This window comes from Clarias gariepinus, chromosome 16 (assembly GCF_024256425.1).
Source record: "Clarias gariepinus isolate MV-2021 ecotype Netherlands chromosome 16, CGAR_prim_01v2, whole genome shotgun sequence".
In the NCBI taxonomy this organism is placed as follows: domain Eukaryota; kingdom Metazoa; phylum Chordata; class Actinopteri; order Siluriformes; family Clariidae; genus Clarias; species Clarias gariepinus.
In genome coordinates this window covers 12,170,462-12,183,729 of record NC_071115.1, presented here as the reverse complement: position 1 = coordinate 12,183,729, position 13,268 = coordinate 12,170,462, and the positions used below count along the sequence as shown (strand labels likewise).

General features: G+C 36.3%; 1 protein-coding gene across 1 annotated transcript; it reads right to left on the bottom strand.

Annotated features, from left to right (window-relative positions):
- Nucleotides 1-6,627: 6,627 nt before the first annotated feature.
- LOC128544379 (serine protease 27-like) lies at nt 6,628-12,840 on the bottom strand. Its single transcript, XM_053514428.1, has 6 exons — nt 12,746-12,840; nt 12,160-12,180; nt 10,399-10,561; nt 9,423-9,691; nt 8,658-8,803; nt 6,628-8,557 (listed from the first exon to the last, which is right to left on the bottom strand). The coding sequence occupies exons 1-6, from the start codon at nt 12,804-12,806 to the stop codon at nt 8,285-8,287; spliced, it is 933 nt and encodes a 310-aa protein (XP_053370403.1). The 5' UTR covers nt 12,807-12,840; the 3' UTR covers nt 6,628-8,284.
- Nucleotides 12,841-13,268: the final 428 nt, after the last annotated feature.

Genomic DNA, 13,268 nt, shown 5'->3' with positions numbered 1-13,268 from the left:
TACGCACACCCCACTTTGCAGTTATTTATTTTTAAAAATGTATGGAATCATGTATGATTTTCGTTCCACTTCTTACGTGTACACTGTTTTGTATTGGTCTTTCATGTGGAATTCCAATAAAATTGATTCATGTTTGTGGCTGTAATGTGACAAAATGTGGATAAGTTCAAGGGGGCCGAATACTTTTGCAAGCCACTGTACTCAGAGATAACATTCTGTACAGAACATCGAATCAACTTATCATATAAAATCATATGAAAACTTACACAGAAGAAGTCTGTCAATTCACAATTATACATTGAAAAAAAAAAAATCGAATAAATAAATAAGAAATAATATTAAGTATTATTTTAATTTGTTACCACAACTTAATGTTCACTTCTTTTAGAAACTTTACAAACATACTCAAGTGCAAATGCATTAAACCACATTGAATTTTGTAGTCCTTTTATGACAAATAACAAAATCTTTTCAGTTAAAAAATTTTTTTTTTGCAATATAAATCCTTCCCAGTGTAATGTTGATAATTGTTCATATATGTACCCTACCTGAGCAAAAAACTCACCACCTGAATTAAAGTCAGCAAACAAGTAAAAGCCTTCTATTGGATTGTTACTGCATTGATTAATATGTTTCAGTTGACAAGAAGTTATTTACGCAGAGGTTCAAGTGCCTCTGGAGGGATATGAATGTTGTGGCATTGCATAAGCTTATAAAAATAATGCAACAGCCATAATCAAAGTTTTTTTTGGTCAAGCAATGTATTTTAATGATGAGAATGACATGAAATGTGTAGGGCTGCAACAACTAATTCATTATAATCGATTCGTTGTGTCGTGCGACGCGGAGAAATTTCATTATTAAAACTTTAGTTGAGCGGGAAGCGGAGTAAACACACTCGGTCTCGCGCACTGATGCTAGCAGAGTTTGACGTTTCATAGACAGGGCGGAGCAAAAATAAATAAATTTATTTATTTTTTACTTTTTTTAAAAGGTAAAGTGCAGGTTAATTTGCTTTATTTTAACTTAATATTTCTTTTTAAAATATTTTTTCTTCTTAGTATTAGTATAAGTATTTATTTTTTTGGGCTGTGGAATAAATAATTTGAGTTTCCATTATTTCTTATGGAAAAATTTAATTTGGTTTTGGAATACGGAATGAATTATGCTCATAATCCAAGGTTCCACTGCATTCATTTGGCAGATGTAAAGCATACATGTGTATGTTTTTTGTGTTAGTCTATTTTTATTTTATTTTATTATTATTATAACAGCTCAAGAAGCAACATGTTTGTGCACTTTCTAAAGATTGATACTTTAAATCAAATAAAAAGGTGTATAACTTTAAAATATATCAACTTGGTTTGTTATTATAAAATGCAGAAGGTGGTTGGAGATGAATTTATGTATTTCATTCTCGAAATCACATTTGTAATTCAAAATTTGACAAAAGTGTATTCCAAATGAATTATACACGCAAAAAGACAAAGATCACGCCCATAAGACTAGGAGGAAGACTTAACAATTAATATATACACTACTAGTTAAAAATTTGGACACCTAATTCCATGGACATCATTTCATGGACATGATTTTTATTTCTTTTTTACACTGTAAAACAATACTGAAGGCATCCAAAATGTGAAATAATCTTCTTTGAACAGTTGATATTGAGATGTGTCTGCCAGGCAAAGAGCTCAAGGTTTGGCCCAGGCTCCTAATTCAGGGGCCCCCAAAGGATCTGCCGTTAACATCCCAGTGCCAGACACCACAGCACATGGCCAGAGATCCTGTGGATCACGAGCCGCATAGACCAGAACACCTGGCAGCAGAAGGGGAACCCAAAACCTAGCTGTTTATTGGTTTTGTAGTTATGGTGCAATTTGCCATGCTATGCTCTGGAATTGACCATCATGTCAATCATATCATCATGTGAATTACATGAAAATCTGGAAATCACATTTAAAAAAAAAATAAACCAAGATGCATTAACTGTAAAAAGAATTATATGCAAAAAGAAATAAACTGGTAAAACAAAAGAAGTGAAAATAAATTATGAAAAAGAAACACATGTAACTATGTGGACAGTCTAAAAAGGTGTCTGAATATATTTAGGCTTGCCGCAATGTTTGGTTTGTGCTACTGTAACTACTGACAACTACACATAATTAGTATTTAAACAAGTATTTATAAGTTTTCTTATATTAAACATACCTATGACCACATCACAGTTTATAAAAATCTATTAAAGTTAATAAAAACTTGGTGCCGCGGGCTTGGGAGCCCCCTACTGGCCACAAGCGGGTAATTTATTAAATGATTTTGACATCATATATATATATATAATCCTGCTCATTAAAAAATTACCTTACTTGTATAACATTACTTGTATTATACTTGTTAATACAGTGCCTGCTGAATACCAACATAATGCATCATAAAGCTTTTTGGATCCTCAATTAAAGGCAGTGCCATGAGAAAATATATTCTGTGTCGTCATCATCAGCCTTCACTTGGAATTCTTGTGAATTTCAGTCCTCGTGTAATTCTAAAGCACTTTTCTAAACACTTCATCCATTTTGCCTATTTGCCAAACCTGTTGAGTAGTGCCAGCCAGGGGTGGACTGGGACTGAACAGGTAAGCTGAAATAAAATCAGTAGCAGCATTAGCTTACGCTAGTAAACTAGTTACTTATTTTAATTATTATGGTAGTAAATATTAATTCAAAATAGTGCTGAGAAAGTTATTTTAAATTAATATTGACTAGCATAATAATTACTAGCGCGAGTTAATGCTGCTACTGATTTTATTCCAGCTTACCTGTTCAATTTGATTGTCATTCTTTCACTTGGCTCTGGTAGATCAGGAGAGAGGTGCTGGTCTTCATCAGCAGGCACTGGTTCATTATCACTGATCCTGCTGCACTTGCCGCTTACACTGATGAGTGGTATTTCTTACACTGCATCATGATGATACCCCCTGTGAAATGTTCATGATATCTCACAAACAAAAAAAGCCAATTTGTCTTTTCCTCATAAAATGTTTAGGTGAAATTCCACCCATGCAAGTGTGACAAATATGCAAAGAAAAAAAAATCAGAAAGGGGCAAATACGTTTTTATAGCACTGCACATGTAGTCAGATTGTTCCACTGGGATGAAACTGTGGCAAGTGGAGTTATAGCACTTTCAAAATTATACTAACTTTACACTGATATGAATAACTTTAAATGATGAATGGTTTTTAACATCCTTGTGACTCAATAAGAGACAATGCAAAGAATAATTTCCAACAGCCTGTAAATCATAAATTTTGGCAGTATTGTCCTGTATCTTTTGAAATAAATGAATAAATAAAAAATCACAATACTGCCAAAATGTCTCGTTTTGTTGTCAAACTGTTTATAAGCCTCCTGGGTTTCTGTGAGACTGGTGCTACTGGACACTGAAAATATTGTCTTTATATAAACTTATTGTTTAAGTTTATATGTTGTTTGTCTTATTGTTTTTTCCTTTGTTTCTTTGTTTTACAAATATGACAATATATGTTCAGTGATACTTTTTTACGTTTTTGTATTGTGAGGCTATGTGTGATGAGGTCTCCTGATTTCCCTCCAGCCCTTTTTTCTTTGTTAAACTTGGCAACATTTTCCCCCTACACTAGTTCATATTATGTTTCTTGACAATTCATTCCTTACTTCTGACACCATGTGGTGCTATGGATATACCCTAATAATAATGCAGAGTTAAGTGCTGAAACTTCACGTTCATTTTAACCACAAAGCGCTTTAAAAACACACAAAGAAGGAGCACATGTTGACCAGTTACTTTGTGAACTTTATAAGAAAGAAAAAACACTAACAATGACTGAATTTGCCTGGATTTGTAATACAATATATTAATTAGGTTATAAAAAATGTATGCAGATACCTTGATCATTGTATTAATACCACAAAACATTAACACATTAACACTGATTGTAAGTGATGCCCGTGGGGAGCAAACTTCTTGCCATATGGCAACCCCAGAAAAGCTGATGAAGAGAAAACTGCTAAAAAAAAAGAATATGTTGGCAATTATAGAATGGCGCCAGAACATTTATTGCACCAAAGTGCGCCATGCACTGGGACCAGCAAGCAAAGAACCCAAAGCCAATTCATCTTCTAAACTCCCCAGATCCCCAGATCCCAATCTGATTGAACACCCAATATGATTTGCAGACAAACATGTCAGATACATGGAGGACACACCCCACAATGCGGCCAGACACCACAGCACACCCCCAAGGGCCTTGTGGAGTCACGCACACAATACTTGTCATAATGTTTTGCATTGTAATATTATGGCTGAGCAGTGTATATTATAACCCTAACCCTAGTATATTAGTTACTATTAGTAACTAAGATTGACTACTGATATTTGGTTTGTCTGTTTAATTACAAATACCACTTGAAAACCAAGAGGAAGAAGCGGTAGGGGATGATGGAGAAACTAAATAGCAGACAGAAAAGGTTGATTACCAAATGAGACCATAATTACCAAAAGAGACTGTAACAAATGTAGGTTTACTGTTATTGGTATTGTTATTTATCCATTTTTCATACTAAGACACTCTAATAACAGCCAGAGCAGCCAAAGCTCACAATTCCAGCCTGCACCCAGGTTTGGTTTTGCTTGAACACCAGTGGACCTCCAGAATCACCCTGCAAGGTATTAGCTATGTTTCCTCTTCCACCACATGGTACTGTATACTGTGAGGCAATTTATTATGGGAGTTTTAGATAACTTACTATGCATGTCTTCTTTCCCACTTGGAAAGTGCATATAATTTTTTGTGATAAAAAAAAAGACAAAATAGATATTTAAAGTCCATGTTATTGAGAATCTTCATCTGCACCTCCTGCAGGGTTTTAGGTGGTGACGGATCCACAGTGGAAACCCATAATGAACTTTAATAAACATGCTTTTATGTAATGAACCATGCTGGAAAATGCAGCTTAGTCTGATCAGCTATCAGCAGCAAAAACACAGGCCCAACTAAGCAAACTGGAAAATCCTCTTTAAAAGCTGGATATTCCAGCTTTCATATTACATGACAAGAGATTCATGTTGTGTTATTTTTGCAAGCTTGTCTATAATGTTGTGTTAATGTATGGTTGCCCAGAAGATCAAAGCATGAATGTGTGAGCAGTGGTGATGAAAGTAGTTCAGAAACTTTAAATCTCCAAACACAACAGCAGAATACTTTATTTACAATTTACAAATAATATTTTTTTTGTTATTTTGTTTTTAGTGTTAAAAAAAAAAAAAAAATCTTCTCCTGGGGTGTATAACAGTTCTTAAGCAAGGAGTAGTTTGTTTAAAATCACTGTAATACATTACATTACAAATAATAATTATTATTATTTAATCAAGCATTTTTATAAATGGACGTAGAGTATTATGGTGAACTGGTATGTTTAGATGCTGTCCTCCCCACTCTCATTGATCACTCAGGTTTGCTGACGATGAGGTGATTGTTTGCTTTACATCTCAGGGAGCCCTCATGTCTGTGTTTCCTTCTGGCTTTCCCTTTTAGTTATGCTGTTATAGTTAGTCCTGCCGAAGTCTCTGCTTGCACTCTACACTAAATATACATTTACATTATATTAATTTACATTATATGACTGTGACCAGACCTAACTGTTATCTCTCCTCTTCTGCTCTCTCTCCTGCTATTTTGTTTCCCTCTCCCCCCCCCTCTCTCCTTCCCTCTCTCTCTGTCGAGCTACACATGTCGTTCCAGAGCTGCCAGTGATCCAGACTCCCACTGCCCTCCAGACCTGTCTGACCCATCCTGGTGCCCCGCTTCTGGTTGGAGATCTCGTCACATGGATGCCTCGTGTGTCTTTTTGGGATGCGTCTCGTGTCTGGGGATGGTTCTCTCTACCTAGAAGACGGTTCTGGCCTTGACTGGTGTTGGCAGCTGTTTCTCTGAGGACTTGACTGTTCGATAGTTCAGGACTCAAACTTTATACAAGTCTACCTGAGTTTTCAATAACTAACTGGACTTCATATTAACATCAACTGTTATGCTGAACTGCCTGCCAACTAACACACAGTATGAATGCAAATCAATTCCTGCTCTCTGTTTTACCCAGATGAGGATGGGTTTCCTGTTGAGTTTGGTTCCTCTCAAGGTTTCTTCCTATTACCATCTCATAGAGTTTTTCCTTGCCACTGTCACCCTTGGCTTGTTCACCAGGGACAAACTGCTTATCTTGATTCATTCAAATTCCATACAAACTTAAATAATTCTTTTGATTGTGTAAAGCTGCTTTGGGACAATGCCAATTGTTAAAAGCGCTGTACAAATAAAATTGAATTGAATTCCTAGATAAATTGTGAGATTACTTGCAGTAATGCTGAAAAAAAAGATATATTGAGGAGAATGGTATTATTTATCGTATATTATATATTTTTCTGTTTTCAATAAATCCCACTTACAATAAACTATTGGTTCATGTACCACATGATCAAAACACATAATATACAGTACTAGTCAAACATTTGGACACACATTTTAATTCAAAGGTATTTTCTGATTTTTATTCATTTATTATTTGTTTATCATTTATTTATCATTTGTATATCATTGTAAAACAATGCTGAAATCATTCTAAATGCAATAGTTTATTTTAAACCATTGATATTGATCTGTGTTTGCCATCTGAGGTGCTGTTAATGGTGTTCTTGACAGCAGCAGAGGTAAGTTTTGGTCTTGCTTTCCTGGGAAGGTCTTCATGAGAGCAAGGTTTATCGTGATGCTTGATGGGTTTTACAAATGCACTTGACACAATACTGTTCTTAAAAAGAAATTATTCCAGAACAGCTGACCTTTATGTATTAAAATAACAACTGACTGTTGTTGTTGCTTAATGACATAATTCCACATGTGGAATGTCATAGTTTTGAAATCTTCAGTATTGTTCCACAATGTAGAAAATAAATCTCCAGGAGGAAGGGCCTGAGAGAAATAACTGACAGCACAGCTCCATGCCACTCTACTCAACGCAAGCTCTTCTATGGCCAGTCAGCATAAAGATGTCCTAATGGCACCACTGCAGGGCTTCAAGAACATTGTGCTGACTTTTCATACATCTGGTTTGCTGTATTATCCAGCTTTGATGACACTGGGTTTAATCTGCACCCTAGTGGACATCATGCTTGCTCTGGATCCTATGTAGCTTTGAGAACACCAGCTTTGAGAAAGTTGTGCCACTTCTGCCAGGCTTGAAGGACATCATGCTTACAGTGCACTTCAGCTTTAGGAATGTCATGCTGGCATGACCTCCCAGTTGTAAAGACTTGTCAAGCTCTCCCAATGAGTCTCCCAAATGACCTCATAAGTCCTGAGCCCCAGCTCAGTTACAGTCCTAAACGCCTTGCCAAAAGACCATTAAGTGGATTTTCCTGTGCTAACTTAAAGCATAATTTTGGCATTAAACCATTGATGATTTCTGAATATATTATTTTCAGCTTTGTGCACGCCATAATCTCCAGTTAGGCACATGTGCTAAGTCCCAGATAAACTGAAACAGTATATCTGAGATAAAAAGCTAACCTCCACTTTAGGAAAGTTATGGTAGCTTATTTTAATTTGGTTTTAGTCTTATTTGCCTTATATTTAAGAATCCTCAGGGCCAACTAAGCCCAAATGACTTAATGTCACTATTCATTTATTTTATTGCTTCATCCAAGACAAAACCGGCAAAAGATCAGTAGGAAAAACACAACAAACATGAAGCGGCAATTAAATAAGATAAAAGTCTTGTGATGTAGCGAAATACTTTAAATAAAATATATTGACTATGATGGTTAAATATAATATTTATTCTCTAGCAATAGGCAGTGCAGCAAATACAAACTCTACATAAATAAATTTCCATAATTTTGTCTAATGTCAAGGTTGTTGTTTTTTGTCTTCTGATGTCTTGTCTTTCTGATCATATTAAACATTTAATACTCCTTTTATTCACTTTCTCAAATGAAATTGAAACTGTAACCACCCATAACTGCATCACCTGCTCACACGCCCTTACAAAACACTTTTCTGGAATTAAGAGGCCCAAACTTTTAAAGCATGACAACGCCACTGTACACAAAGTGCCATTTGAAGACGTGGTTTGGCAGCATTGGATTGGAAGAACTTGAGTGTGGTGCACAAAGCCCTGACTTCCACATCATTTAAGACATTTGGGAGCAATTTTAATACCAGCTGCCCCCTTATTAATGTTGTTGTTGAATCAATGGACCCTGTTGAGGGCGTGTATTAATGGAAAGATGAAGAAAGAAAAACACAGGCAGAATAGGTTAGGGGAGATATGATTGCCATTCGACACCTTAACAAATCCTGTTGTATTGCTGCTGATAATGTTGTCTATCCAGTCCTCGTACTGAGACACTCTGGTGTACACACCAGGGAAATTAGGTTGAGCACAGCCATAGCCGAAGCTCACAATCCCAGCCTGAATCCAGGATTCGTTGACCTTGACCACCATTGGACCTCCAGAATCCCCCTGCATGGACAACAAACTGTTAGATTCATATCTGCGTTTTCTATTCTTTCTGTTACTGTGCTGTGAGCAGTAATATTATGACGGGTGTTAAATTTCTTACCTGGCATGAGTCTTTCCCTCCCTGAGTTAAGCCAGCACATATCATATTATCTGTGATAGAACCAGATCCGTAATCAGTTTCACAGTCACTGTTACTGACAATCGGCACCTCCACCTCCTGCAGGGTTTGAGGGGATGGCAGATTTACTGTAAAGATCCAAGATGAAGTTTAATCAACATGCTTTCATTTAAAAGTACATTTCACAAACATTCCTAAAAAAGAATAGCTTGGTCTGGATGGCTACACCCACCAAGACATAAAACAAGCTGAATAAGATTGTATTGTTGTTGTTATGTTATTTGTATAACCTTATCTATGATGTTATATTAATTGAAAACTTGAATATGCCAGCGAAAAAAAAAAAGATTAGCAAAACTTGTCCACCAGGTTGACCAGGTTAATTTTTGTGGGGTAAGCATATTTTATATTTCAAAACAATGAATGGTTCTATGGAGCCCTTAAAGGGGCCATGTGTAAAAATTGTGACCAGCAAAAACATGCATTTTTATTAGTAGTAAAATTATTTAATATGAGGGGTGTTTAAGTTAAACTGGGGTGTGTGATGAAATTTCTCTTGAATGAAGGACCACTTTTTTAGAAGACTTTGTTGTTGTTTTTTGGTTGTTTGTTTGTTTGTTTGTTTTACACATGTTTCTTTAGGGGCTCTGTAGTGGTTCATATCTTTACACATTTTTTTTCCCCAAAACCACTATAAACTGAATTAAACTACTGAAAAATAAATTTCACTGTTCTTTGCATATTTACCATCATTACCAATTGTACCAAAACCTGTGACCCAGACATTAGTGCCAGCGGGAAAAACACTGTTGCTTGCTGCAAGGCAGACCGGCATTACATAAGGCGTGAACGTCACCGAAACGTCAAGCTGGACAAGTGCAAGATCATTGTCATGGCTGATAGTGTTATATGCTTGGTTGATGATAATGTTACTAGTGGTTAATCCTTGTGCATTAGGGTTTGACCCCTCCAGTCTTGCCAGTCCCAGATAGATTGTGATGTCAGATGCAGTAATGCTGAAAATGAAAAAAGAATTAATTAATTCTTTTTTCTAATTTCTCACTCTCTGCCTCTTATTTTGTTGTGATTTATATTCAGATCAGTAAGCAGTAATAACTTGCTTACAGTAAACTTTGGGACACTGTATGTATTGTACATGATGAAAATACAATACAGTACCAGTCAAAGGTTTGAACACACCTTCTAATTCAATGTATATTGCTTAGTGATTTATTTTTCTACCGGACAATATGGAGATTTTAAAACTATTAAATCACATCATACAGAATTGGGTAAGTAACAAAAAGTCAATTGTACTTTTAGGCACAAAGGTCAGCTGTTCAGGAAAAGTTCTTGCAAGAATAGTATTGTCAAGCGTATTTGCAAACCCCTTAAACCTCATGATGAAACTGGCTCTCATGAAGACCTTCCCAGGAAAGCAAGACCAAAACTTAACTCTGCTGCAGAGGAGAAGTTTATTTAGAGTTATACCAGGTTCTATAACTCTTCAAAGGGGATTATAACATGTTTTGAATGTTTTCAAAATATACAATAATCTCCTTTGATCAGTTGATATTGAGATGTATTTTGAATGCTTTTTACAAAGTAGAAAGATATAAAAACCAGAAAAGAACATTGCAACAGAAGGTGTGTCCAAACTTTTGACTAGTACTGTACATTACCACTGTGTGGTTATTTCAGACTTTCTCAGTAACTCCTTTACCTTTGGAAACAGTGAGCAGCCGATAAGATCCAGTCCTGACTGATCAGGCTGCCGCCACAGAAATGGTGTCCTTGTGTCTGAAAGCTGACCTGCCAAGGCCAGGACCCCGGAGCAGCATCTGTACCACCAACAATCTTGGTGTTTAGGGCTGGCTGACCACACTCTGGAAGAAAAAAGAGAAGTCACATAAGCGCACGTTTTTATTCAAATTGTAATTTTTCGCACACTGTATGAAGAACAACCAGCATTATATTATACAGTAACTAAGAAATTGATTTAGAATTTCATTTTGAATACATTTTCAGTCCACTTATATTAGTGATCCTTATATCTCATTAGGATTTTTTGAGCATCATCTTAGAATATTCCTGAACTACGTAAGAGGCCATAGAGTAAAAAAAAAAAAACTGTAAATGCACAGTAGCAACTATAGATGCCACAGGTAGGATCCGCTGCCAATATCGTGGTGAGAGTCACCACAGCGGTCTTGTGGAGTCATGCCCTGAGGGACTAAACCTGGTGGCACAAGGGAGACCTTGGTTTTATTCACTCATCTACATCTACATCGCTTTATCCTGTAACAGCGTCACAGGTTTTGTCTTTGCTTTCGATTCTCCACCCCGTCTTAATATTGACTCATTACATTATTTATATAGGTTTCTAGCTTAAACTTAAGGTTCTGTGTATTTATTGTTTACCCATGTGTATCTCCTTTTCATTTTATGTATGCTATATTTTTTTCTTTGTCCAAGCTACTATTAATATGTAATCTAATTAAATATTCAAGTTACCAAATACACATCTATTGCCTGTTACAGCAATATATGTGTATCATGCTTATATATGAGGGTAAGCCAAAAATCACACAGAATTGTTTTTAATGTTAAAGGAGCAAGAATAGTGAGATTGAAAGCAGTGTTGTTTGTGTAGAGGTAATTCTGAATGCCTAGGTTAAATTAGTAAGCCCCCTCCTTCTTATTTGTCTTTTGGCTGTTACCTTTCAGGGGTCACCACTGCGAATCATCTGCCTCCATTTAACCCTATCCTCTGCATCCTCTTCTCTCACATCAACAAACTCCATGTCCTCTCTCACTGCATCCATAAATCTCCTCTTTGGTCTTCCTCTAGACCTCCTGCCTGGCAGTTCCAACCTCAGCATCCTGTATTCACCATCTCTCCTCTGAACATGTCCAAACCACCTCAATCTGGTCTCTCTCTGACTTTATCTCCAAAACATCTAACATGAGTTGTCCCTCCAACTCTGCCTCCTGTCTTTTCTTCAGCGCCACTGTCTCTAAGCCGTAGAGCATCGCTGGTCTCACCACTGTCCTGTACACCTTTTCTTTCATTCTCGCTGATACTCTTTTATGAGTTAGGAAGCCCCCAACAGCATTAATAGAGCCTCGCTTTTAGCTTTAGCATACTACAACCCTGTAGAAACCTTGAGGAAAAAAAATGTGGCATACATAACTGAAAATAAGTTAAAATAAATCATTAAGATAATGTTAAGGTTTTACACTACGAATCCATGCAAACACAGACACAGCTTTATAATCAAACTGGAGTTTTGGTCCACCTGGACACCACAGTATCACACCTGATGACAACAAATTAAAAACCGGTACATCCACTTTGTGTTGTCTAACCACTGTTCTAAATATAACATGCAAGCTCTCTCTCTCTCTCTCTCTCTTTCTCTCTCTCTCTCTCTCTCTAAGTGTGGGCATGTGCGTGTGTGTGTAGTTTCAATCTAGATCTTACCAGTCAGCTGGGAGAGTGAGCCTAATGGGAAAAGAAAAACACAATGTTTAGTATTCATAGCTCTTGCTGTCTAACTTAAATTTTTATCATGCCTCGACTGTTGCTGAGAGCTGTTCTCGAAGGACTCGTAACTGCAGTCACTCGATAGTTCAGGACTGGAGGTTCCTACACTCTACCTGAGACTTCAATAACGAACTGGACTCTCATATTAATCCAAGCACATCTCCTGTTTTACTGAACTTCCAGCCTTCTAACACACAGTATGATGCAGATCAATCCCTGCTTTCCGTTATCACCCAAATGAGGATAGGTTTCCTGTTGAGTCTGGGTCCGCTCAAGGTTTCCTCATATTGTTATTTTAGGGAGTTTTTCCTGCCACAGTTGCCATAATTCTTGGCTTGCACATCAGGGATCTTCTCATTTTGATTCATACACATTTAGATTTCATACAAACTTCCATAATTATTATAATTGTGTAAAGCTGTTTTGCAACAATGACAACAACTGTTTATATAAAACTCTAGTACTTTGCATTGAATAGCTTAAATGTAATATTCATCAGAGCCAGCACTTCCTTTACACTTACCTGTAGCATTAAGGAGTAGGAGACATACAATATACACAACTTTCCACAAATAGATATCCATGATTTTATGTCTCCTTTGGTTACAGGTAGTCTTCCGTCTCTTACCGTCCCGCTTATGTACATGCATTAGAATTTATTCCTGTTCTTATTCAAAGCACACGGAAATTGTAACCTGCCCAACCTGTATCACATGTTTACCTTTCCTCATCATAGGCTGCTTAACATGCTGATCTTAAACTGGTTTCCTATACTTCTTCTGATTACTGGGTGAAGACAAAACTGACTGATCTACAATGAAACATACAATATTAAACACACAGTTAAATACACTTAGATGAAAGTGATTTAAATTTCAAACATTTTATTTAGCTGTACATTTTTGAATGTTAAATCAATTAAGGGATCTTATTTATATCTGTAAAAAAAGTAATTTTAAAATGCTAGTCAACAAACAAACTTATTTTCAACTTTAACAAATTAGAATTTTGAAGATCAAAACTATAGATATACAATACAACCTCTA